The sequence below is a fragment of the Orbicella faveolata genome, unplaced genomic scaffold, assembly GCF_042242905.1.
Source record: "Orbicella faveolata isolate gen_17 unplaced genomic scaffold, um_ofav_v1 contig_48, whole genome shotgun sequence".
Classification (NCBI taxonomy): Eukaryota; Metazoa; Cnidaria; class Anthozoa; order Scleractinia; family Merulinidae; genus Orbicella; species Orbicella faveolata.
Window position 1 is genome coordinate 4,490,005 of NW_028301578.1, and position 26,878 is coordinate 4,516,882.

The window sequence follows — 26,878 nt, forward strand, 5'->3', positions numbered from 1 at the left end:
TGTTGTTTATTTGAAGCACGGGAAAAGACCAAATGAAACGGACTTTGATTATGAATTTCTCGTGCCAGACTTCTCTTCTTGTCTACCTCCCAACGATGAGAACTGCAGCATGGTATCGCAATTTATGGAATGTGTAGGAGTAGAAAATGTTCCTTATCAACAGGTCAACTTTACTAAGCCCGGCCAGAAAACGTACTGTGGACCACCCAAGAATGACTCAGTACCGGCACCGGCTCCACCCGAGAATGGAGACGAAGCGGAGGACTTCAAATGCCCTGAAATGTGTAGACAGGGTGACCTTACCTTTACGGATTGCAGCTGCGACGAGATTCCAGATGTATCTTTTCTGTTTCCGAATGCCACCATAGAGGAAGATGCTCAGACTTGTATAGACTTTATCGACTTTGCTCTGTGTGAAAATGATACTACGCTATGTAAGAACTCAGTTAATTTATTAACTTGCTATCTTCTGCGATTGGGACGTTTTGAACAGTGTCTGGAAATCCTTAGCACTCCGCGGAAGTTATTTTATGATATTTACGGAAAATGCCTTGATGATCCATTCAAGGTTTTCTTCAACCATTCGGTTGGGAAGCCTGGAAAGTGGTTCGTCGGAGTAAAGGTGTATATACCTCCGTTTGTTAACGAGACAGAAGAGGAAGAACAGGAGCCAGGGGAGGGGGAAGATGATTTTGAGTCATCAAAATGGTGGCTAGAGACTCGAGAGATAAAGGAAAAGAAAGAGGTCAAGAAACGTCTCGAGGAATACATTGTTGATAAAGTGAGTGCGGAAACGAACAGTACAGTCGAATTAGACGATGACAAGTGCCGGGTAAGGCGGTGGTGGTGGTGGTGGTGGAGATGTAAGAAGTGGGTTTCGCACATACTGGACAAATGGGAGGTTTATCAAAACATAAAAAAGCATTTTGGTGGCCGTAAACGTAGATCACTTTTATCAAACTCCACGGATTCAGATTCTGAAATAAAGGCCAAGCGACTCTGCATATTAGTGAAGGAGAAGGATCCTCCACCAAAAATAGGCGAAAAAATGGTACTTGTTGAAGAACCGGAGTTTGAAATCAACGTATCGTCTTCGTATTCATTTGACGTGAAGCTTTACACCTGTCTTTTCTGGGATGAGGACAACGACGAATGGAGTACGAAAGGCTGCAAGGTAAACTGCTATTAGAATAGACAGCACTTTACGTAAATTTGAAATGAGATTCAACTTCCTTAGCTTAACAGTTTCACAAACGTAACTTGCGTAAAAATGCAAGCCTAACCCGAGGAAATCAAGATTGAGTGCGAATGGCATCAGGTAATAAAGCTACAGGGAAATCGGTTAGAGCTTTCGGAAGAAGGAGTGGCAAAAAGCAAAAGAAGAAAAGCGATATTCTCCTTTCTCCATTAAAACGGACAGAAAGTTTCTGAAGCAAATAGATTTAGAAAAACAACTTCCCCCTCCTCCCCATTTTGATTAGTTCATATTCCATGAAATCCTGTGGAATTGTTTTTATTAAATGTCGCACTGAAGATGAAAAATGCCTAGCTAATGAAATATGAATTTCAGAACGCTTTTAGTCAGAAATGCCTTAAAGCAACAACTTGCAATTCTATTTTTACTATTTTTGGTAAGCAAAGTTGGGTATGGTAAAAAATGGGTATGTTTATCCTCTTTATGTTTAAATCTTAAAATCTTCGGCTTTGTTTACAACTGTTATTTTCTGATTCTATTCTTCCTTCTCTCCTGCTTTCATTCATTCATTCATTCATTCATTCACTAATCCATTCCTTTGTTTCCTTCTTTCCTTCATTTCATTTTTCCTTCACGCAGCCTGGCCCAAACTCTACTGATGAAAACTTGCAGTGTTTCTGTAACCACCTGACCTCATTCGGAGGCGAGCTCCTTCCTACCCCGAATGATATTGACTTCGAAGAAGTTTTTATTGGATTTGCCAGCCTTGGAAAGACTGGGAATGTTGGAGTTATTATTGCTGTTGGCGTATTCTTCCTGCTGTACATCGTTGGCGTTGTGTTTGCGAGAAAGGCGGATAGAAGAGACGAAGAACAGGTAACTTTTTTGTCGTGCCATTGCCCTTAGCCCACGGTCCCGTCTACACTATGCCAGAGAGAAATTTGAAAACGTTGTTTTTACTTTGTAAACGCATCAATTTTTTTTTTCTGTCCACACTAGGACAAATTTAAAAACGCAGCATTCATCGGTCATTTTGGATTTGTGTTTCAGAAAAACCTGGGAAAAGAAATCACATGATTATCGTGACGTCACATTCTCCGCCCACACTAAAACTCAAAGCCGGCTTTTTCAAATTCCTCCGGTTTGCAGAAGATTTTCCGTTTTCGTGAAGGATTAGTGCGTAGAAATAACGCTGCGTTTTCCAGTGTTTCCGGCGTAGTGTGGACGAGGCCTTAGAGTGTGGCGAGACCAACGGCCAAAGGAAGATCGTTTATGTAAAGAATAAACAAGAGAGGCCCTAACACGGAACCTTGAGGTACTCCGCTACTGATGTTGGCGGCAGAAGAAAGGTGATTTTCAATGGACACTCTCTGAGTCCTGTTGGTGAGATAGCTCTCAAACCACGAGAGAGGCTGGTCTTGAATTCCATATCTGTACAACTTGTTTAAAAGACCGTCATGAGGAACAGTATCGAAAGCCTTTTTCAGGTCAATAAACACTGCCCCCGTCAATAGCCCTTTGTCCATATGACCACGAATTTTATCTGTAAGGAAGGTAACGGCCAACTGAGTTGAATGATTTGCGCGAAACCCCGATTGATAAGGCGAGAGAAGAGAGTTTTCTGATAGGTAGCTATGTAGCTGATGGAAGACAGCTTTCTCCAGAATTTTCGACAAGATCGGTAAAATTGATATAGGCCTGTAATTGTCCAGATCATCTTTGTTTCCAGATTTGAACAAGGGTACAACCTTTGCTTGCTTCCATTCAGACGGGACTGCACCAGTTTCAATAGAAAGATTTATCAAATGTTTTACACAGTCAGCTATCACAACTGCGCTGTCCTTTAAAAGTCTAGCAGGTAGACCATCTAGACCTGTAGCTTTCTTGAGTTTTAGGCATTTAAGTTGCTTAAGCACAAACGGTTTACCCACTGCTGTGAACTCAAAATGATTCTTTGTAAACAGCTCCTCGGTTGTAGAATTAAAAACTGGTCTTGCATACCGGCATGATTCAAATAACTTGTTCACAACAGAAGTAAAGTAAGTGTTAAACAATTCTGAAATGCTTTGTTTATCAGTAACAATCTTGCCCTCTGCCTTGATACAGGTCGGAATAGATTTCTGTTTCGTGTCCGGCATTATTTTCTTCACAGACCTCCAGAAAGATTCAGAATCGCCGCTGTTCTCTTCAAGTAGTGATCTACTATAGCTTTCCTTAGCACGTTTAATCCTTGCACTGACTTTGTTTCGGAGTAATCGATATGCGGCCAAATCGGTGTCTAATTTTGATCTACGATATTTCTTGAGACTGGCATCCCGAGCTCTCATCATCTGTTTGATTTCCAGTGTAAGCCATGGACAATTACGTCCTCTAACTTTTTTGTCGATTAGTGGAGCATGTTTGTCACATTCAGCCGTAAAGTTGCATTTCCACAAAGACCAGGCTTCTTCGACGTTAGTCGAACTCAACACATCATCCCAGGGGATTTTCTTCAAATCACTGCAGAAATTAGTTGGAAATTAGTCCACGGTGCTTCCGATATTAAGCTATTGTGATACGTGCTTTTGCCCTCTGGGAAGCACTAACAGAAAGACTCTTGAACGCCTGCAACGACGAGCTGCGAAAATCGTATACGGTTTTAAACCTGACATAGCCACGGAAACAATACTCGAGAACCTACGCTGGCCCTCTCTTACAAAAACCATGGAAAAGCACTGTGCACTGTTAGTTAACAAGTGCTTGGTCGGAGAAGTTCCTCTATACTTTAAAGACTATTTCCTGTTACGCTGCCAGAGCGACAACCAACATGTTTTTAACAGATGCACTAGATCGTCAATCACTGACATTATACTTCCTAAATTTCATTTAGATGTCGCTAAAAAGTCTTTTTATTATCATGGTGCATGCACATTTAATAGCCTTCCAACGAACATAAAGATTTTACCACCTAAGGAACGTTTCAAGGCTATCTCCGATTTTTTTTCTTAGGTTATTTTTTAGAACATTTTCAATTCTATATTCAATTTTTATGAGAACGCTATTACCTTTTTAAGCTTTTAAATTTTTTAAACATTTCAGCGTATCTTTTAAAGTAGTTAGTTTTTTTATAGATATATATTATTTATACATGCTCTTTTTATTTTACGTTATACAGGGCCCCCGTTGATACCAGTCCTGCGACTGAAGGGGTCACCCTGTTTAAATATTGATTATTATTATTATTATTATTATTATTATTATTATTATTATTATTATTATTATTATTATGTCATTTACCAAAAACCGTAGTTGCCTAAAACACTTTTTTTTGCAACTGGGTTCTGATGATCATAGTTCATGTTAATTGATTTTATTTTTCCTTTTTTTGTACCTTTTGTGACAACGTGGTGTTATGCTAGTATTTAAGTCCTATTTAACGATTGCACCTGTATATGAACGCGATTTATAAATAAAGAAAAAACCCAATTCTCAAAAGACCAATCCTAATCCCGAGAACTTGCAATATTGACCTCGCTATCACTCGGTCAATACACCAAGGCCGAGGTTTGAGATTTTGCCGTAAAGACCTTACTCTCGGTTAATAATTAGTTTATTTTGTGGCTTATTAAAACAAGAACAAAAGAAAAAAAGCCATCCGATAATGCGGGCATTTTTCTGGCCGTGCATTCATTGTTTCCAACTGCACAAATCAGGTGAAATAACGCGTAGTTCAAAAACCTCTACATTCTCCTTGTTTATGGACCACAAACAACGTTGAAATGTTTTACAAAATGTCGCCGACTGTTTTCTTCGTGGTTTTTACCTTCTTTATTTTTTTGCTTGCCGAGAAAAGCTTCAATTTAATTTCCTATTGGCTGTTTCAGTCGTCCTGTCCGCCATCAATTGGTGCGTAATTTAACTTTGTGAAATCCCTGTTCTCCTAAAATCGTAGCTCGTCAGGGTAATAAAATGCATTCTCAGAGTGTTCAATCATAGTTTTCAGTTACAATTTTCAGGAAAAATGAGAATTTTTTTTTTTTTTTTTAAATTTCCTTTCGCTTTGCCCTTTGGAGGACATTACGGGAGAATAATGCACTAGAATTAGCCAATCAGAGCGCGTTACACCAGGCTAAAAAGGTCCTTTTACGGTTTGCAGATCTCTTTGTCCATTCCTGTGCGAACGAGAAAAACTGGCGGCCATGTTTACGAAATTGCCGTGTACACAGGAATGTTTGGCTCCTCTGGCACTACTGCAAATGTGTCCATGATTATTAACGCAGAGAACGGCGAAACCGAAATATTACCTCTAAAGGACATCACTGGCAACAAAAATCCGTTTTCTCGTGGTAGCGTAAGCTCCTTTGTGGCTAAACTGCCAAATCTCCTTGGTCAACTGAACTACGTGAGAGTGTGGCATGATAACTCGGGCCCAAGTCCTTCATGGCACCTTTATCAGATTGTTGTTCGTCACGTGGCCACAGATAAGAAGTGGTTCTTTATTTGTAACCGCTGGCTGGCTGTCGAAAGAGACGATGGAACAATCGAGAAAGTACTTTTTGTCGCCGACCAAAAACAGATGGCGGGATTCCAAAACCTGTTTTACCAAAGAGCTACAAAGGACATCGGAGATGGTCACTTGTGGTTTTCAGTGTACACAAGACCGCCAAACAGTTCATTCACCAGAGTGCAGCGATTAACGTGCTGCATATCATTGCTTTTCTCCACCATGGTTGCCAATGCAATGTTCTATGAGCTTGGTTCCGAACAACAAGGTCTTGAAATACAGTTTGGGCCCATTAACTTTAACTGGACGGAGTTGATGATCGGGATTCAGAGCAGTTTGGTAATAGTGCCAGTGAACCTGTTGATTATCACTATTTTTCGTTACACGAAGCCAAAAGCGTACAAGATTGAAGCAAACTCAAACTCGAAAAAGAAAAGGAAATGCAAACTCCCTCACTGGTTTATTTACATAGCATACACGTTGGCTTTATTGACCTCTTTAACAGGAGCAGCATTCACCATGTTCTACAGCATGATTTGGGGAAAGGAGAAGTCTAACAAATGGATAACATCAGTCATTGTTTCCCTGGTGCAGGACATCTTCTTCGTGCAGCCACTTAAAGTCATCATTGTAGCTTCGTTGTTGTCCTTCTTGTTCCGCAAGCCACCAGAAGAAGACAGAGATGAAGTCGACAGTGATGATATTTCAGAAACAACAAACGAAGACACTGATCTCCATAACACGGAGAACATGAGTCACGTGAAAAACAAACTGGAAAATCCCAAGACACTGGCGGGGCTATACAGTCCGCCTGATCCAGTGCTCGTGACGCTCGCTAGAGAGAGAAAGCTCAATGAAATGAGAATGAGGAAAATATTTTCTCAACTTGGATTACAATTAGTTTTCGTTTTTCTTCTGTGTGTAGCTACCTATGGCAGTCGAAGTAGCGATAGGTTTTGGCTGAACAAGAATATTAAGGATATTTTCAGCGTAAAGATCGACAAGGTAAGAAGAAAATTTCTTTCTACTGGCTCTGTCAATTCCAAACCCACTTATCCCCCCTCCCCTCGATCGCGACGGCGGAGGCGCAGTGTCCTCGTGGTTAGTGCGCTCACCTCCGGATCGAGCGGTTCGGCTTCCACCCTTGGCCGGGCGTATTGCGTTGCGTTCTGAGGTAAGACGCTTTACTCTTTCAGAGTGTCTCCACTTGATCAGGTGTATAAATGGGTACCGGCGAATTTATAATTAATGCTCATGCATAAACCTGCGATGGACTGGCAGCCCATCCAGGACTCCTGGGGGAGTAGAAATCCTCCTACTCGTTTCATGCTACAGATACCGGAGATAAGTACCGGCCTGATGGGCTACTTTGCCCGTATGCATGTATGTATGTCCGTCAAATGCCCGGAGGGGGATGAGCGGGAATTGACAGAGCCATAATGAAATCAAGGCTTTGGAAAAGTAGCTAAAAGTAAGCGAGACACAGTTGACAGAGCATATTATCTGATTCTTAACTGGAATAACGTTGAAATCTTAAGTGCATCGTAACCGGGAGGATTGGACCTTATTAGGAGGAAATACCACATGCCATCTTTAAGATTAAACAAACCTATGAATAAGATAGTAGTCACACTTGAATGGTACTTATTAATATATCAGATACCAAGACAATGATAGAGAGACGTATACAAATTACAGGCGGCCTTCGACACACGCCTCTGAAATAAAAGAAAAACTTCATCTTCCGAAATCAAATTTTAGTTATATCATGCTAATATAATCAGTTTTCAAATGAATATATGAAAGAGCATATATTTGAACTGCGAAATGAGAAAGATATGAAGACGTGATTGATCATCGCAGTTATGCACACAACTTAAGCAGTTGGGAAATTGAAACCTGAAAAAAATTCGAACCCATGACCTCTGCGATACCGGTACAGTGCTCTACCAACTGAGCTATCAAGCCAACTGGGAGCTAGTCACTTTGTGAGTTCGTAATATACCCGTAGATGGTGAATAGTGTTGCTGTTTTACTAACTGAGTTAGATATTACTATTGTTTGCCTTACGCGTGTGCCTTGGTTAATCTTTTTTTGTGTGTGTACAGGTTAAAGACGTGCACACATTTTGGTGGTGGAGTGAAAACTACATGCTTCCTGCCCTGTACAGTACACCATGGTACAATGGAAAAAAGTTCAAAGAAGAAAATTTTTTCTCCAACAAGAAATCTTTCATTGTAAGCCTTCCTCGCTTACGGCAGATTCGAGTGAAACCAGGTTAGTTGGCGGTCGACTGTGTTTGAAGCCTACATTTTTGGCTTCTCGCTTTCTCTTGGGTCAAACTCCTGGGGGGATTCTTCCGTAGATATCGGATAGGTGTGTGCCGCGAAGGGTCTCAAGGCGACACACCAGAAGCACAATGTCAACAGGGGCAAAAATGAGATCCTATTTAAGGATCGACAACGTCAAATTGAATTATGACTGAAAAGAGGAACTGGCAAAAATGAACTTTAAAGTTGTCTAGTTCAAAGGAAAAATTGGAAACGGCCATTGGGTATTAAACGATTCGACAAACTCCAGGTGGTATGTTAAACAGGACATAATAAGTTTCTTACTTATTCGCAACCGAAAAGGGAAAAAGTCTGCGAACGAGCTAAGTGGTCCGTTAGGCCTACGCTTATCTCTTGTCTCAGTAGCATGAAGCGACTAGGATTATCTCTACTCCCCCATCCTCTGGATGGGATGCTAGTCTATTGCAGGGTTACCCCCAACATTAAATTCGCCCCTACTCATTTATGCAGCTGGGTGGAGATAGGCCCTGATAGAATCAACTGTCTTGCCCAAGAACACAACACAATGTCCCCGCTCTAGGTTCGAACCCGGACCGCTCGATCCGGAGAAGAGCGCACCAACCATGACGCCACTGCGCCATCTGACCGGAGACAACTGACCGTTTTTTGATAAAAAAAAGTGCAGCACTTACACAAAAGAACAACCAAGAAATAAACCTGAAATAATGGCAATATTATATTCTATCGATTCACTCTTAAGCAGACACGCTTAGGAGAGTTTTCCAGTTACGGAAAATTGAAAATGTCTAGTAGTGTTTATATGTGCCTTCAACGAAGCGCCCGCCTATAAAAGGTGTCCGTTTGCGGAAGTTCTTTGGAAAGCAAATTTCCAGCAAACTCACGGAAGCTCTTTTTATCTCTCTTTATAGATCCATGTGTTGCTTTGTCCGCCTACCCTGAATTTGAAAAGTGGTTTCCTCGATGTTACCTTGAATTCTCAGACGATAATCGTGACGTCGTCTCATCAGGCTCCCGCCTTGAGTTGATTGACGTCTCGCCTTCTTACATACCCAGCCAAAGCAGCAGCAGCAGCAGTAGTAGCCGCAACAACAACAACGACACTAACAACAGTAACAACAACAGTAACAGTAGTAGCAATATTAGTGGTAGTAGCGATAATGAGGAGACGTTCCCATCCATTCCAATAGCTTGTGAACACACAGTGAAATATCAAGATTCCAAAGCCCTCGGTACTCTTCCGGTTGTTACAGTTCGCCACACATATAACGGCGGTGGCCTTGTGGCTGACTTGGGATATGACATACAGACCGCCCGGCAGGTTATCTCAGGCCTTCAGGAGGACATTTGGATCAACAGACGAACAAGAATTGTTCTGTTAGAACTTGTCACTTTCCAACCATCGACCAATCTGTTTGCATTTACTCGTTATTCCTTTGAATCCCTACCGACTGGAGGCGTAATGCCCTCTTACCGTATTGACCCTATCTCGTTTTACGGTAGTAGTAACTCGCTAAGCCAAGGCATCTTCATTGGTTGTTACGTTCTTATCGTCTTAATACTTATTTTCTCGATATACACTGAGATAAGAGAACTGCGAAAGCTTGGAGTCAAATACTTTAAGGACGTCTGGAACGTGATAGAGCTGGCATTCATCTCCTTCACAATTGCAACCATCGTGATCTTCTTCTTCAAATCGGAATACACCAGGCAACTGATACAGAAAGTGCAAGAGAATCCATATGCTCGAATGAGCTTCGACTTTGTAGCTCTATGGACAGACATCGAAAGCGTGTTTCTTGCCCTGGTTATCTTCCTGGCAACGATGAAGTTCCTCCGCATTTTGAAATTTAACAAGCATATCGCCATCATGGCAAAAAGCATAAGTATTTCCAAGGGTCCCATGATTTCATACTCAATAGTGTATACTGTGGTACTGATCGCATTTGCCACAATGGGCCATATGATATTTGGGCGTTCGGCGTACATGTTTTCTACGTTTACGAGGGCACTGGTCAACATATTCGAGATGATCCTTGGTAAAGGCACCAACTATGATGAACTGGAGTCAATCAACCGTTTCTTTGGGCCATTCTTCGTCTTCTTCTATTTCTTCAGTATGACTGTCTTCCTCATGAACTTCTTCATGGCCATCTTGAATGACTCCTACACTGATGCAAGAGAGATCTTGGAACAAGAACCAACGGAGGACAGTCAAGTAGCAGATTTCATTGGGGAGTACGCTGTAACCATGCTCAAAGAAATAGCAGACGAATTGCGAAGGACCAGTGGAAGGAAAAAGAGATATTCACATCACGCCACAACATACAGCAAAGAAGTAAAGGAGAGTGACTTCTTCTTGTACTGATCAATTTGACTGCGGAATTCAGGCGCACTGTAAACTCTGCAATATCATAATTTCGTTAATTTATTTTTGAGGCCGGGGCGCTCGTTTAATTTGGGGTGCAGCGCGAAGATCGTTATTACCGAAAAAAAAAAAAAATAACGGCAGGTGAAAAAGAATGCGAGGCTTGGGGGCGAGGAAACCACCAGTCCCCAACTTGCCGTCTTCTTTGTTTCTTTGCTTGTTCGTTTGTTTGTTTACTTTGTTTTTCAATACCTTTCTTTTCGCAGCTCCCCAATTTATAAAATCAGAGGGGAACTAGCAGATCGTCAAAACCCTTTACAAGATTTCATGTCTAAAGCTGTTGCTGATTATACTTACAGCGATCGCAAATTGCATTCCTTACACGCAGCATTGGTTTATGGTTTAATCAAAATGTAGCTCGCGCACGGTTATGCAAGTGGACTTCGAGAGGTTTAGCGTATTCTAAATGGAATCAAGCTAAAGTATGTAGCAGGATGAACCGTCCACTTCAATGTTAAAAGTGTGCATTCTTTTCATAATTATTATTATAGCACATTGAAACTATACAATGGGAAATTATGCACGGTCGAGAATTGGGTGGTGCTTAGCTTTGGTCGTTGAAGTTGAAGTTTTGTATTTGAAACAAGAAAGTATTGTGATGTTTCCTGTACAATGTATAGGAAACAAAAACATTTGTAACACAACGTCGCTTGTAATTTCTTTCGCGATAGTTTTTCCATTGATTGTATGACAAGTATATAACAAATCGATCGATCTACATGGGAGAACAAGAATTCGACTCTTTCGTTTGTTTTAATGCTTTGATTAAAAAAATGAGGTTTTTGTATTACACGCAAGCTAAATAAGAGGATAATCTAGGTCAGTTTACTCATATGTAGGCTTTCCAATCGCTTAATAAGGACAAAAATAGATAGAAAAGTAATTTTCTTGAAAAAGTGCAATGAAGCTTGTTGGGAGTGAGGTGTTGCCATGAACACGAGTGGCTTTCGCAGGCCACATTACACTATATGCTGAAACCAAAACAAAGCAATGGCCAGTCTCAGCAAATGTAAACAACAGACTGAGCCAAAACGAATTTGAAACAAATAACACCACAAAATTTACTGACAGTTGAGAAATAATAGACATGGGCTGAAATGTTACTGATAGCTGCACGAAAAAAGGCGAACAAAAGAGAATTCAACTGGCAACTTAAATTCCATCACCTCTGGGCCTCTGAGCACTGCTTACAAACGTTGTGCTATGGTGGTGTTCTTTGTCTTAAAACAGAAAATAAAGATCTTTTCAGCTCTCTAGCTATCGAATGTTGACGTCCATTAATTACGCTATCCTCTTTGTATAAGTAGTAATAGAAGACTTAAGTTTAGTTGCACATACGTCGGAACTACCAAGGAAACCCGATTTTCTGCAGCAGACCGTCCACGAAATATGCTCTAGAATACAACTCAAGAAGAACAAGGTTTAAAGAAAAGCGCAGCTGCAAAAACAGGTCACTGAAAGAGCGGGATAAATGCCCTGAGGAACACAATCTGGTTTCCACAGGAGCGGGGGTTCTGATTACTCGAGTTGCTCCTTCCAGCCTCCTCAGACAAACTAACCCTTCTTCCAAATCGGTACAATGTATGACTCTGTACTTGTGTAGAGAGGTCCTCAAGGTAAGGTAAGGTAAGGTAAATTTATTTTGAGTCGTAAACGTGGGGAGTGGTTGCCCAATCCCCCGATTCAGGAGCTCATGACAAAAACGCACGAATATTTACAATAACGTTACTACTTACAATTACTATATTCGCTAAGATAAATTCAGAATTAAAATATAAAATATTCCTAAGAGCACAACTGTTTTAAGTGTTCCGTATGATGGAGAAACCGAACATCACAAGATGACTGACAGCTTTAACACTGGCCATGGTGTATTTGCTTTAGTAGCGGCTTGTGTTTGCAAATCTGCACCTATTGAGCAAAGACAGGATGCTAGTTTAGACATAACACGACAGAGAAGGAACCAGGTGCCCGTTATTTCTAGCTATCTGCTACAAATTTGTCCAGCACTTGTTAAAGCAGTTCAGCCGTAAGGCTTCTTGCCGAGATGCACTTCACAGTGGTTTTTGCGCTGATGTTGCTCAATGGTTTAACCCTTACCCTGGGAAATCAAGGTTTGTAACTTTAGAGAATATAACGAGTTGAAGATAGCTGAGAGATTTACCTCACTATGGGGCCTGGAATATCTGTTTCCTCGTCAACATAAAGAAATCTTTCAGTTGCTGAAAACCAACCTTTTTCTTCTCCTTTTCGTTCTGATAATACTTGACCCAAACTCGAAGTCAAGTTATCTTTTGCAAACCACCACTTTTACGCAGTTTATCCATCCACACTCGCTAGTGTGCGGCAATATGAACTAGCCACTTAACATGACTCTTGTAAAAAGCAACGCTTTCACTTTGATCTGTTTTTTCATATTTTGTAAAAGTAATCGGGCAAAAAAAGAGAACTGTTGAAGTGGCTTGCTGAATAAGCTTGAAGGCAAATAAACGAATACAAAAACTTCGAAGTCATGTTTTTTGCCTAGAAAACGCTACATAAGCCAGTTACGCACTGCCAAAAATTAATCAAATCATATGGCCACTACTTCAAGCTTGATCGAGCGAAAAATTACGGCTTTGGCCAAAACATTTTGCCAGGATTTTGACATCAAACTAGTTTTAGCGCTATTTAGACTAAGAAGCCTTTTGTAAGTACTTCATAAAGGATTTGTCCCCAAATACGCTACGGTTTCTTGTTGCGTACCGCTTCGCAGCACGTATTCCCGAGCACTTCTCCTTGGAAAAATCCTGGCTCGAATATAGTTAATATACTTGAACAGATTATAATCGGAATAACTTCCGTGGGGGTTGTAGCGAAGTCATCGATCAACAAAGAGCAATACAATTTAAAAGAATTCTTGTTACAATTCCTTATGTTAATAGCAGAATGTGGAAAGCGACCCATTACTACTCGTGTAGTTGGCGGAACAGATGCCCAGCCTAATTCATGGCCATGGCAGATCTCTTTGAGGGTTAAAGTGCGAGGAAAACTTTATCACATTTGTGGTGGATCTCTCATCTCACCAACACACGTAGTAACGGCAGCTCACTGTGTGGTACAAAAAGCTGCGCCCAGTCGTTACAAAGTTGTTGTAGGTAGGCTTGTTTTATTACTAAAATTTGTAGCCTAGCATAATCTTTTGTGAAATCCTTCATTTGTTCTTGTGCAGTCTATTTGTGGCTAGAGTTACTCATCCACGAAAACTGGCAAAACTTAATTCAACAGAACCAAATTTAAACCTGATCGAGACTGTAAGCGTAACACTAGCTCAATAAACAGGGAAGATAGACCTTGACGAAAATGTATCTAGCCATCTTCACCGAATTCCCCTTGTTATGATCAATAACTCATATATCTGAACCTCACGTTTGGTCGATAACAATTATATCCTTGCAGGCGAGCATGACCAAACAGTAACCGAAGGTGCGGAACAGGTATTCGATGTATCGTCGGTTTGTTTCCATGAAGGTTTTTCCATGCAGCATTTACGCAATGACATCGCTGTGCTTACACTTTCCAACCCTGTGGCCCTGAGTGATCGAGTAAACACTGTTTGTTTACCACAGGGCGGACAGCAAGTGCCCACGGGAACCAAATGCTACATCACAGGTATCCCAGCCCAAACTATGTTTGAATTCTTAAATTATAGGCACGCACTGTGTGCAAAGAGTTTAAGCAGAGCGGCCTGCCTCGCATGCCTTGCAGACATGTGACTTTTTAGCAACCGAATTGATCGAAATTACCTTTCCTGAAGCATATATTTCCCAGAAAAAAGAGCAAGTTAGAAAATGGTTTGCAACAGACATGACACTTGGTGCAAAACAGTTTCGCGTCACTGTCAGATTGCACGGAAATTTCTACGTCAACATGGGCGCGCAGTCTCAAAAGAAACCACCAAAGTGGATAGATACCAAACCGAGTGTAAGTCACTTGTTACATTTTATCCCACTGCATTTACTAAAGGAATTGAAGTTAGGAAAAACTGTTCAATCCATATATTGGTGTACCGATTTATGACCTATTTCACACGCATCTTACGCCCATTTGTTCAAAATTAATCCGATGAAGATTTGGAAGTGCAAAAATGAGTTTAACACAACCAAGCTAGTAACAAGCTGCGATTGGTCACAGTTTAAGGCGATGAACGACGCGACCTAAGACCTCGTATTACTCAAAATGTTGGAAAATGTGAGAGGACCAGTCCTTTATCAAAGGTTCGTGGATATAAGTAACGGTTTTGCTGACATAACAAGCCGTGCCGCTTGCAAAGGAAGGACGAGTTTTTGTTTATCTAGATAAGGCATTTACGGAGCGCAATAGGCTCAGAGACTTTTACACAGAAAATTCATTCTCGACAAATTTTTCCGCTATGACGAATTTTTAATAGGTGTGGAATCATTCATGTAGGTTGGGGAAGAACTATTGGCGGAGGAAAGCCGGCGAATATTCTTCAACAGGCCGTCATGCCTGTTGTCGATCACCAGACATGCGCCAAGGCGAACAAGGACTTAGTGCCAGTGGATGAACCAAGCATGCTGTGTGCAGGATACGCGACAGCAGGCAATATGATCAGTGGATGTCAGGGTGACAGTGGAGGGCCATTCGTGTGCGAACAAAATGGGCGTTTTGTTCTTCATGGGGCTGTGAGCTGGGGACACCCTCGGTGTGAAGCAGAGAGCTCCTACACAGTGTTCGCCCGTGTGAGCTTCTATGTGGACTGGATCAATGACAAAATGGCTACTGGAGGTCTGCTGTAGTTAGGTTTTGAAGTTATATACTTTTCACTGAAATTTCAAGGTCTTATCCTCTGGAGAAATCAAAGCCACAACACAGATTTTTGAACAGTTCTTTTCCACTTTCCCGCGGATTTCAGAAAACAGGACAATTTTCAAACATTGCCATCAAAACCTACTTTGTTGGAAAAAGAATCCAGGAGTTCATGTTTTGACTAATAACACACATTACGACCTCCATAAGACAACCATAACTTTTTCTGTACATTTACTGCTACTATATATAAGATTCAGAGTAAGAGGTAATAGGTGATTAGCTATGTTCTAAACGGGCAAGCGACTGGGTAAGAATATTTAAAATCGATGAGCCTGATGCCTAAAAAGCATCTAAAAGTTAGTAATTTTGCCAAATGGCAATGTTTTTGGTTCAAACACAAAGATGTAATACAATTTTGAAAAGCTGTGATTTACATGTAAGAGAGTTTTCTTTGGTTTGGAGGGACACCTTTTTTTGTTGACACCAGGCTCAAATTTTCAACTTAATCGATTTTAAATATTCCTATCCAGTCTCCTTGCTTGTTTGGAACATGACTAATTTATTGTCAACCTTGCTCCCAGGGTTTTTTCCAGTATTTCAAAGGGATTTTGATTGATCTTGATTTCTTGTGATCATGATATGATGTGTCATGCGACAATTCCTCTACACAGAAAGGATGCCATAAGTGATACCTAACTTGACAATACATTAATCCTTCAGGTCATGGCCAAGGATGTGCTCCAACTCCCGCCCCTCCAACAAAACGACGTAAGTTTCTTTTTCACTGTTACAGTAAGCTGGAAAACGAGGTGCTCTAGCAACATAGTTCTCAGGAGCTTCTCTTCTATCCTTAAGAGGAGGCACAAAATTAGATCCTGCGAATGGGGTTGCGTATATCATCAACTAATTTATACACTTTGCGTAAATTGCAGTTTAACATCGTTTAAAGGAGTTACATCATGGTTTGTGCATCTTGAATAGTTAAGCCTAAACGAGACGCGTCTCGAGAGAAACGAGTCTCGAGAGAAACACGTCCCGAAAGAAACGAGACGCGTCTCGCGAGAAACGAGATGAGAGGTGGTAACTCGCATTTGAGCGGTACTGTAGCATGGCATGGTATGGCATGGCACTCAAATACATATTCTTCTTTCTTCCTAGCCTGTTTCGACAGATGGCCAGAATCAACCTGTCGAAGATACAAAGGGCAATGTGGAGTGCACACTGTTAGGATCAGTTGTCGTAAAACATGCAACTTTAAATGCTAATTCTCATTTTCAAAAGAATAAAGACAGCCCGGCAACACGGGGCCTAAGAAGAGCGCCTGTGACTCATTTATTATTAGTACTTTTTTTTCTGATGTAACTCATATCCCTTTACTCATCTAACGCCATGCTTTCAATACGAGCATTTAGATTATAACTGTGGCTGTGTCTTTTTTTTTTTTGCAATTGCGTGTGAACAGTTTGGCCTAAACTTTTCAAGTGCGTCGTTTGTAATCCGTGTTAATCTTCTCCATCCATAACCATATTTGTTCTTTCATCGTTTAATATTATCTCTTTGAAGTTTTTCTATCTTAATGAACTTCTATTTTCAGGTTTAATTCAATTTAAAATAATTTTGCACGGGGCCAAAATAACTCTAAAATACCTTCAAACATTTTGATCTTTTATTTCACTTTTAGTGTTTTTTTCCAAAATTTCAAAAACGGCTCTATGGCCTCAGAAAATACATTTCGATGAAATACCGGGAATTTTCCTTGTACCTAAAATTTAATTTCTTTGTCGGGCGCAGTGAAGATACCATTTTTATCTTTCACAAGTCAACGGTAATATCGACGTCGTCATGGTTACGGACATGTACAATTTTTCTCCGAACATAATGAAACTTCAATTTGACTTTGTTAACACAGAAGATGTTCTTGATCTTTGCGATTCGTTAAACTGGCTTTCGCATTCATTTACACAGTTTAAGATTTCAGTTTCGGTGGTTTTAACATATGAAGAAAAACTGAGATGCATGTAATAAACATAACAATTTTTTTCTTTTTTAAATTAAGGTGGTTCGAGAGAGTTTCCAGCACTCTCCAAGACGTAGATTTTGATGGGTCATTATAACTATTCTATATTGGCTGATCAAAAATCACTGCTTAATCATAGGTGAACATGTTGCTGTCAATTGCGCGGCTCAATAGGTTACCACACCAACAATATTCATGCCCGAAAAAAAAAAGTCTTTAATTTTAGCTTTAAGCGCTTATGACTAAAAAGCGAGCACGGTGACCCCCATTTTTAACTATTGAATTGCGGTAAGCACGATAAGATGCACCTTTGTGCAAAGGTCAAACAATTTCTGTCGGGTGAGTTCACAGCCACTTTTAATTTTCGTAAATGAACCCACTCTACAGAACCCATTCTGACAGAATTTGTGCGATACCATAATTGCAGCATCGCTTGTTAAACAGCGAATGAAGTGCTGGAAACTGTTGCCAGCCTCGTTAAATATATTTAATAAATGTTTGCCCCAAGAGCAAAAATTGCCGCTGGCGGATGCGAATTTTATCTTGCTCGTGCTGATGATATCTCCCACTATCACTAATACCTCCAGGGGGACTTCCACGTAAAAAGACGGGGTCGCTCGCCGGATGTCATATATATGGGTTATTGACCAAGTGTGAGGTCAAGATGGCTGGATATTGGCCAAGTTCTTCTTTTGCGAGTTTATGGACCGAGACGGAGTCGAGGTCCATAAACTCGCAAAAAAAAAAGAACGAGGCCAATATCCAGCCATCTTGACCGAACAAGCTTGGTCAATAAAGGATTTATTACATGGCTTTCGGGGACATTTTTCTTGCGGGACAAGGCGGGTAGTCTCGAGCGGGCAAGATAGCTCCATCTTGCCCGCTCGGGTAGCCAATCACAGCACAGGATTTGATTCATCTTGCCCTGCTCGCGGAGCTAGCCATATAATAATATCTTTTTTCGGCTCAATACCCTAAAATATACCGCAAAACCTCCCACTGTGGATCTTTTGAGGTTGAACACCCTAAGCTGTACCAAAATCACCTTTTTAACCCCTGAAAGGTACGCAGAGCACCCGGGGGAGATACCAGTAGCACTCGAAGATAAAATTCGTATCCCCGCGCGGGGTCATGCAATACCGGTATCATATACCAAACCAGGAGCCATAATCGGGGACGGAGACCGTAAGTCTCGGGATTCGCGCGCACCTATGATATGGGACAATTTTTCTATTTTTAGAACAAATTGCGCCATCCTGACGTCATATATCCGCGCGAATTCACGCACATGTCGGGGTCTTTCGCGTGGATTTTGTCACGTTGCGTGATCAAATGGTGAGAGTTAAGAGATTCTCTTGCGTATTTTTCACAGCGATGGCAGGGAATAGGGCTGGGAATACGAACCAGGGCGCTTATATGTAGTTTTACGCCCTGAGCTAACGGAAAAGGTGGGTTTTTCAGGGTCGAAAACAAGACTTCAATCTCGCGCTGGGAATGAATAATAAGATCTGCTCACGCTAGTTGTAAGCTTACGCGTATGTTTTTGCGTTTGTTCTGACTAAGAACATAGCAAGAAAACTCTCTACTCTGATATCGACTTAATTTGTGAGTTTCTCAGACAATGGTTAATCATAACCAAAACCTGTTTCTTATTGTTTCTGCTTGTTTGATGAGTTTGCAAAAGTTTTTGAAAGGAAAGTCTGACGCGTACAATTAGCTCATTTGCATAGTGCAGCTCGTGCACTTTCAAGTCCGAGTCGGTGTTTTCAATTGTCAACAAATCTTGACAAAGATTCCTTTCGTTATCTTTTGTGCTGAGATGCTGCAACAAATTTCACGAACGCAAAAAAGGCTACTAACATCATGTGTGTTTCTTCAACATAAGCATAGTGAAGTTTTACACTGCGAAAATGAAAGTAGACAAGGAGTTCTGATTACTGACTCGATCAACAAGATCGAAATCGTTATTCCAAGTTGATTAAAGAAAGCGTCATCGTAACTTTGCTGATTATTTCTGCTTTATTCACATATTTTCAGCTTAGTTTTCAATATGTTCTCAAACACTTATCAATCTTAAACATATTTAAAAACTATAGAGTTATTGTTTGAGTTCGATGTACGCTTTCACACGAAAGTGCGGCGGAAGTACAATTTGTCGTGTTTACTGACTGTACAAAACACGCATCGGCGGGCGCTCTCATTCATCGACAACAGAGAATTTACTGGATTTTTACACGGATAAAACTGAGCAGTATCTACGGACATAAAGTTATTGGGCCTTAATGAAACATCAAGCGTTGCTTACAATTCAAGCGAAACTCAAACAACCAATTATTTTGTTTTACTTTTCGGTCGCGATAGATTGACAAATTCCTCGCAAGCGTGTGGCAAGAGGAGCTAGGAAACTATGAAGTCCTGAAGATCTGCTATATCTTAATATACAGCTAGTTTTTTTCTGTGTAATGGAAAAGCTGTTAATTTTCAACATATGTGAAATTGAAAGTGGAGTAATGTACAGCTCATGTAAAAGAAGCATACGTCGGAACACAACTTGGTCAGCGATATATATAACCTTACAGCGGAACATACCTAAATTCGACACGGTCTTACTTCACTCAAACTGGAGCAGCTTACGACGAAAATACTTAAGCAAAATTCCAACAGACGTAAACGCGTTGAGTTGTGGGCCAAAAACACGAAAAATTTCGGGAATTTCGGACGCCATTTCCCCCGCGCGACATCCGCAAAAATCCTCGCAGCATGTACGCGCGTGTGTCGCAGGCGATGGCGCAATTTGTTCTAAAAATAGAATTATTGTCCCATATCATGGGGACAATCCTAATACTAGAAATGGCGCGCGCTTACGGTCTCCGTCCCCGATTATGGCTCCTGACCAAACTTAAAGTGCACCTAACCCCCAAATTTTTTTTCGCTAAAACGAATCTAATTGTTATTTGAAATAGTTCTGCAAAAAAATTTTTGGATTCCGTTAAATCCTCGATTTTCTGTGCCCCGACGAAATCTCGAAAATGGCTCCAAAACACCGCCATTTTGTTTCACGGCCGAGTTTGAGGAGAATGGGTCCAGCGGCTCTTGTGACGTCTACCCAGGAAGGTTGGATATCTCAAGTCCTCTCATTTCCTTCAGGATGGTGCAACACACATTCGAAAAGTGCGCAGAAACTCCTTCCAGAAGTACTATCGGCTGTTGCAGCAATATTCCAGATTTAAAGAAAGATAAACTGTACAATTTACTGACGATGATCGGCTAATGGTGCAATAAAGACGTAAACGATGGTTGATTTTGTCGAACCGAAACAAGCGAACTGAATCTGTGAGAACCATTGAAGAACTCTCACTGGAACTTGTTCCGCAGACTTTCGAACGCTATTTTCATAAATTTTCTGCTTAAAGCTAACTAGAAAATTGTAGAAATACTAGCAACTACCTATATCTTCCAATCCCGCAGTATTTGTAACATAACCGGCAAAGTTATGCGATCCAATCATGATCAAGAAACGTTATACTGATATGTAAATAGATCGCAACTGTACGCCGCTAACCAACACTTATTTCTCTTTCGATTTAGATGAAAGTCGCAGATTAATCCTTTAGAATTACAAAATTATTAGACTCACAGAGTTTTTCGAAGGTTTGGAAATCAGCAGTGCGACAAAGATTCTGTGCAATAGCGTCGAAAATATGACCGCGTAACATTATCTGCGGACCGCTTAGGGAACACATCCTTTTCGCTTATCCGACGAATTTCACTGCAAACTTTGAGAACAATTTACATTGGTTATTTGGAGTTACGACTTAAAACGTGTGACAATGTGAAATCGGTAATTGTATGAAATGTTTCCTTCCGCCTTGCTTCCCGCAGCTTCAAAAATACAGGTCCAAACAATACGATTTTCAATCGATCGAAGCCAATGTTTTGGAGGTCATCAAGCCTCGAAAACTGCAACACGTACGTCGCTCTTATAAACATGAAGCATTCAACTGAAAGTAAAACACAAACTGGATTTAACAGAACAATCACACCTTGACAAAATACATTCTCGCTAAGGACAAATGTAAACGGGCTATAAACACGCGTGGGAATCTTATGTTTAGTTGACGAAATTACCATCCAAAGCAGTCCTTGAAGTTTTCTTTCCTGCTTTTCGTTTGCCTGCTCCTCCACTTCGTATCTAGCTTTCCATTCCTAATATACAAGCAGGTCGTCCACAAAGAAGTCTTCCCCTTCGTCGCTTGAAATATTGTAAATTGCTCTCAAAACTCTAAGCAGTGAGTTTTCACAGTTGTCGAACGTGCTCGATCGAAGTTGATTTCGGAGTCTTCCGAATCGAAACTTAACTCTGACTCCAGTGACGAAAAAGAAATGATTTTGAGACAAAACTTGGACGTTTTAGTCCCAAAATACATCGGAACGATTAGTTTTGTATTCCATTTTCTCGAGCGAATACAGAGAGTTGACTTAGGCGCTATTGTGCTTGGTTCCTGGGTAGACGTCATCAGGTACCGCCGCCCCAGACTCCCTAAAACGCGGTCGTGAAACACTTCAAGCGCGACTTTGAAAGGACATAGGAAATCGAGGATTCAACCAAATTCAAAAATTTCTTCGCCCAAATGCTTCAAATCAAGTCTACATTCGTTTTAGCGAAAAAAACAATTTGAGGTTAGGTGCACTTAAGGGTGGTATGGTACCCTAAAATATGGCGATGTTCATGAAAAAGTCAATTTCTTGGAAACACAAGACTTAAGACCCTTGAGGACTTGTCAAAAACATTTTGAAACGATCTTGCCGAATTTCCTTCCAGATGAGTGTGAAATTTAAGGAAAGTACACAGTGGTATAAGTTTTTTCACGTGGCAACGGCCATAGCAACGACTGTTTACTATAAGAACGTGACCAAAAATATAGATTATTTTTAACTTATATGAACGAAACTATTTAGAAAAAACTTTAAAGACATGCACAACTCGATTGGTATAATTATTTGTGAAAAGCTTTGCCTCAAATTGCCATCACAGGCTCATTCATTTCCCTCATGACAAGGAATATTTCCCACAACTGCGGTAACTTTTTACAAAATAGAACAACCATTGCACCCCCTCCCCCGAGATCCAATCTGCACCCCCCCCCCCCCACTATTTGTGGCTCGTTAAATGCTTAATACTTCGTGTAAAAAACTTAAAGTGCATTTTTCTCAAAAGTTTACTTTTGTACCGACTGACTTCGCGCCAACATTTCTACTTTGCAAGGTTTTTAAGTAGAATTTCTGAAACTTGGACTCATCAAAGACCAATAGTGTCGTGATGATATAAACCAAAAAAATCGTAACATTTTAAGGTCTGTCACGTGACATGAGATGATTTGTCCACTGGGTGTGGTAAAAAAGAAGGTTATTTCCAAATAAAGCTGTAAAAAGCACTGAAAGTAAGAGTTAACTGTCAAAACTTAGGTTCATATCACAGAACATGATATGCTTATTCGACAGTCAATTCTTGTTTTGTAAAAGAGCAGGAAGTGTTGGCGTCAATACTATAAAACACTACTTCAAAAGGCTGTGGCTGGTTTCCATAGCAACCATTTTGAGTAAAGCTCTAGAAATTCAATTTCTCTTCTTGAGTGCAATAGCACACAATTGATCTTTCTTCACCATATTTAAACAAACTTTTTGGCCCATATTGAGGGTACCATACCACCTTAAGTCTATTTCCAATTACCGGTGTAATTTTGATATCGAACCGATCAAAGGAATTACCTTGCATGGCATAAGCTGATCGAGGTCTAGAAAAATCTGTATCGAGACAGCTTCAATAGTCATTAAGAGTAACATGGCATGACTGCTGATCAAAACTAAAATATGTGTTTCTTTCCTCTTAGCCTGTTTCGACCACTAGGGAGAAGCAAAGTGTGCTTCTTTCACTGGGAGCAGCGACTTTATAACTGTCAAGATTGGCTGTCGAAAAACATGCAACTTTTGTAGAAGAGTCTAAACAGTATAATAAACATTTAGTTTCGTTCATAATTTTTCACTTGTTGTTATTCACGAGGTTATTGTTATAGTTGTTAAGCAAGGTTCGAAGTTTAACGCAAGGTTCGAAGTTTAACGAGCGTGAGTCCCTAAATTTTCTTCACATATTTACTGTAAAATATACCTGCATTCAGCGGACACCCCTGTTAAGCGGTCACGGACACCAATATTAAGCCATTTTGTTGCACAAAACCTGCAATAAGCGGACACTTCAAGGGCATTTTACCTCTAAAGGTTCAGCTCAGACTCCTTTAACATTGTTCAGCGATGTCGTTTTAAAGCTAAGTGATTATTCCAGGTTGACGCATTGACTGACTGGACATATTGTGCTATGAGCAGTCTTTGATCTTACATTGTGTTACACTGTGTTACAAAAGGGTTAATAATTAACAGTTATTGCACGAGATATTAGAGCATGTTTTGAGAGGACACCCTGTATTAAGCGGACACTAATGAGAGTCTCAAGGGTGTCCACTTACACAGGTTTCACTGTATCATCATTACGTAGTTAGGTATGTTTATTTTAGTGGTGGGATATCTGTAAACTAGCCGTATGGCTAAGCATATTGCCACTTTAAATAAAGTAACTTATTACATGAAATTTTCGCGACACGTTAATTTCGCGATTTTGAGGTTCGCATATTTCGCGACACCTTAATTTTGCGATTTTGCGAAAAGTTTTCATTTTGACTCACTTTAATTTCGCGTTTTTGAGTGAGACACACTTCATTTCTTTGTCAATGTTATTTAACATTTTCCTGAATTTGAGCAAACAACTTAATCAACAATGTCCAAATAAACAGAAACGCAACTGATTATGTAAACAGTAACAAGAAAGATGTTCTCACAGTGTCTACAAGGCACGGTTTGTAGTTCTAAGCGATTTTGAGGTTCGCATATTTCGCGACACCATAACATAAAACAAAACAAAGAAAAAATAGCAGCAACTGGAGTAATGGCCCTCCGTAGCCAGACCTACAATTAGTCACTGTAACGTGGCACGGGAAAGGGTGGAGGGGAAAGGGTGGAGAAGTCTTATCCGGTAACTTTAATTTTTCATTTCACGACTCTAAATTTCATTTTTACGATTTTCGAAGATAAACATTTCATTCTTCAATCACGATTTATCAGAGGGTTTTTACACGATTCAAGGGACAGAAGAATAACCCATCAGAGAGTCGCAAAGATAACCTTGCCTCCTCTGATCACCCCTAACGGCCCCTTTTGATGAATAATTCATTCTTACGGACGGACCATTTTTTGTTTTTCGAGAGGGGTGGGGATTGGTTGGGCAATTTTCTGGGCCATGAAATTTTTTTTTCTCACCTTTAGGTTGTGCATTTTTTTGGTGGGAAATAGCTTGTGCAAGGATATTTTTTTGTTAAGGCAAAACACACGATAAGGACAAGGTTGGTAGACAGCACTTGCTCAATTTTTTCCCCATGGCTCTCCTTACACGATTTTTTCTCCCGCAGTTTTTCTCTGCAGATTTGTTTTTTTGGAAACTGACAACCCATCCCCACCCCTTCAAAAAAAAAAATGTCCTTCCCTAATGGCCTTTTTAGAGTTGTCCTTTGCCTGTATCAAAACAAGCTAAAACGTGTCTTCGTGCGAAACCATTCATATGGAAATGTGTTCCACCTACATGTTCATTTTCATGCAAATCAAACTCATTTTCTCATGAAAGGTTTTGCACCAAGTCTCGTTTCAAAACAGAGGCACAAGGTAACTCGCACCGGAAATGGCCTTTTTGGACTGGATTGGAATTTGTTTCCGGTCGGACTGTAGAAGTTACACGTTAATTTATTTCCATAAACCGGAAACGCTTTATAAGAAGCGTATGATCTCATAAAGAACTTACAATATTCCGTTAAATCGGTATATGGCCTTCAATACGCACCCGTGGGAAAAGGACTTATTTCACGATTCATTTCTCTTTTGAGTCCAGTCATCTTTTAACATTAACCGTTGCGGTTTGTTTAACCATACATGCAGAACTACTTGCAGCAGGAGATAATAGTTATATTGTTTACAGGTGGTTTTGGGATTTGAATGGAGGTTTCTTTCAAACGTTTGCTCTAAAATACGAACTTTGTTTTAGCCTTGACCTCGTAAAACTTACCGCCTAGCTCGGTCATAGCTGAGACAGGCGAAAGGGAGAAGAGAGCAGAGAACTGAGTGGAAAGACATGGTAGTATTCAAGAGTTTTTCCGAAAGAAAACCTACACCGTGTATCAGAAATTCACAATGGTGTTACATTGCATAAACAATTACGTAACAAGCAAAAACCGCAGAGACAATGGGCGAGACGTAAAGGAAATATCTTGCTTATTCGTTGAATGCTCGTGGTCTAGAAGTGACCGTACTACCGGTGTGTACACTAGATTAGCCGGTTTAATTTCTAGTGTAATCGTAGCAATTAATACTCAGTACATTGCACTCACCCCCACCCCCAACGGTTAGTTCTCCCTACGATCGCGCGAGGATTGGGCCAAGTGGATAACCACATTTACAACTGCCCAACCGGATATCGAAGTTTTGGACAAGCTCTTTCAATACAATAACAATACTTCAAGCAATCTCTTTATCGTGTTCATGAGGACTCAAACGCAATATATTTTGTTTTGAAACGTGCTTCCACGAAAATAGTGTTTACAAAATCATAACACGCCATGTACTGAACCTAAACCGGTACCGAGAGCTTACTATAGATCCCGTTAGCACTGATAGCTTCAAAATCCAAGTTGGCGCGAGTCGCAAGGAAGGATATTTCCTGGGGGATTCATATAACAATTCAACACTGGTAGTTTCCTAATTAACACGAACGAAGCGTGCTCCCTTAAACGGAGAAAGCAAAAACTGTTTTTTCTCACTACGAAGCGCTAATTGTGTGTTTTTTTTTTCTTTTCTTTTCTTTTTATTCCATCTGATTTATTTATTTTTTCAACTGGAATCAATGATTCCAGTTGAAGAATTGTCGCCTCTGTTCAAAGCGTGTTACTACCACAACCCTATGAACAAAATATATTTCACATCTTAAACCTTTCAAGAGCTTTCCCAAGTTAATTACAGAGGTTGCCCTACATTCTAAGTGATAGAACTTATACGTCGTTTCGTGACCGGAAGCTTTGGTGCCAGAGAAGAATCAAGCGCTGAAAGAATAATTGTAGGAAAAATATATATATTTAAATATATTACTTTCATTAGGCAAGCAAATAAATATGAGAAAATTTATGAGCCCACAAAATGCTTGCAATTGGTTCTTTTGCTCTGAATTGGCTTTTCCTTTAGCATTTTAAGTTGGTTGCGTGATCTCTAACCCTTGCAGAAGAACTCAGCATCACGCATGAATGCTAGAACCAAAGACGACACCATTTTTTTGCAACCAGAGGAGAAAAAGATTTACCAGGTTGGCATTATTCTGTCTTAGAAATTTGTTGGCTGGACAAAATCAACTTTTCCAACACATACCTGTCAATTCAAGAGCGAATGTCGTGTTTGCGTGAGTTTAACCCAGTCTTTCCCTTCCGGTACATCGATTGCGTGTCAAGTTCGCGTGACAAGAAGCAACCGCTGACCAGGGTTCCAGTTA

General features: G+C 40.4%; 2 protein-coding genes across 3 annotated transcripts; both read left to right on the forward strand.

The window, feature by feature from the left end:
- Positions 1 to 977: 977 nt before the first annotated feature.
- On the forward strand, positions 978 to 11,671 carry LOC110054785 (polycystin-1-like protein 2). Its single transcript, XM_089280778.1, has 5 exons — positions 978 to 1,174; positions 1,835 to 2,071; positions 5,331 to 6,683; positions 7,787 to 7,955; positions 8,899 to 11,671. Exons 1-5 carry the CDS (start codon positions 1,049 to 1,051, stop codon positions 10,353 to 10,355), a joined length of 3,342 nt encoding a protein of 1,113 aa, XP_089136904.1. The 5' UTR covers positions 978 to 1,048; the 3' UTR covers positions 10,356 to 11,671.
- Positions 11,672 to 12,412: 741 nt separating this feature from the next.
- Positions 12,413 to 16,542, forward strand: LOC110054801 (elastase-1-like). 2 transcript variants are annotated; one of them, XM_020761159.2, is made up of 6 exons: positions 12,413 to 12,529; positions 13,340 to 13,552; positions 13,854 to 14,066; positions 14,865 to 15,203; positions 15,948 to 15,995; positions 16,386 to 16,542. In XM_020761159.2, the coding sequence occupies exons 1-6, from the start codon at positions 12,463 to 12,465 to the stop codon at positions 16,490 to 16,492; spliced, it is 987 nt and encodes a 328-aa protein (XP_020616818.2). In that variant the 5' UTR covers positions 12,413 to 12,462; the 3' UTR covers positions 16,493 to 16,542. The 2 variants fall into 2 exon arrangements, with proteins under 2 accessions (XP_020616818.2, XP_020616819.2); XM_020761160.2 differs by having other exon boundaries at positions 13,343 to 13,552.
- Positions 16,543 to 26,878: the final 10,336 nt, after the last annotated feature.

Bases quoted from the DNA above. Each gene is read 5' to 3' on its own strand.
- LOC110054785 (XM_089280778.1), top strand. From the start codon at position 1,049: ATGGTACTTGTTGAAGAACCGGAGTTTGAAATCAACGTATCGTCTTCG. The intron at 1,175-1,834 runs GTAAACTGCTAT...TCCTTCACGCAG, and splicing joins GGAGTACGAAAGGCTGCAAG to CCTGGCCCAAACTCTACTGA. The intron at 2,072-5,330 runs GTAACTTTTTTG...TACGGTTTGCAG, and splicing joins ATAGAAGAGACGAAGAACAG to ATCTCTTTGTCCATTCCTGT.
- LOC110054801 (XM_020761159.2), top strand. From the start codon at position 12,463: ATGCACTTCACAGTGGTTTTTGCGCTGATGTTGCTCAATGGTTTAACC. The intron at 14,067-14,864 runs GTATCCCAGCCC...TCATTCATGTAG, and splicing joins AACCAAATGCTACATCACAG to GTTGGGGAAGAACTATTGGC. The intron at 15,204-15,947 runs GTCTGCTGTAGT...TTAATCCTTCAG, and splicing joins TGACAAAATGGCTACTGGAG to GTCATGGCCAAGGATGTGCT.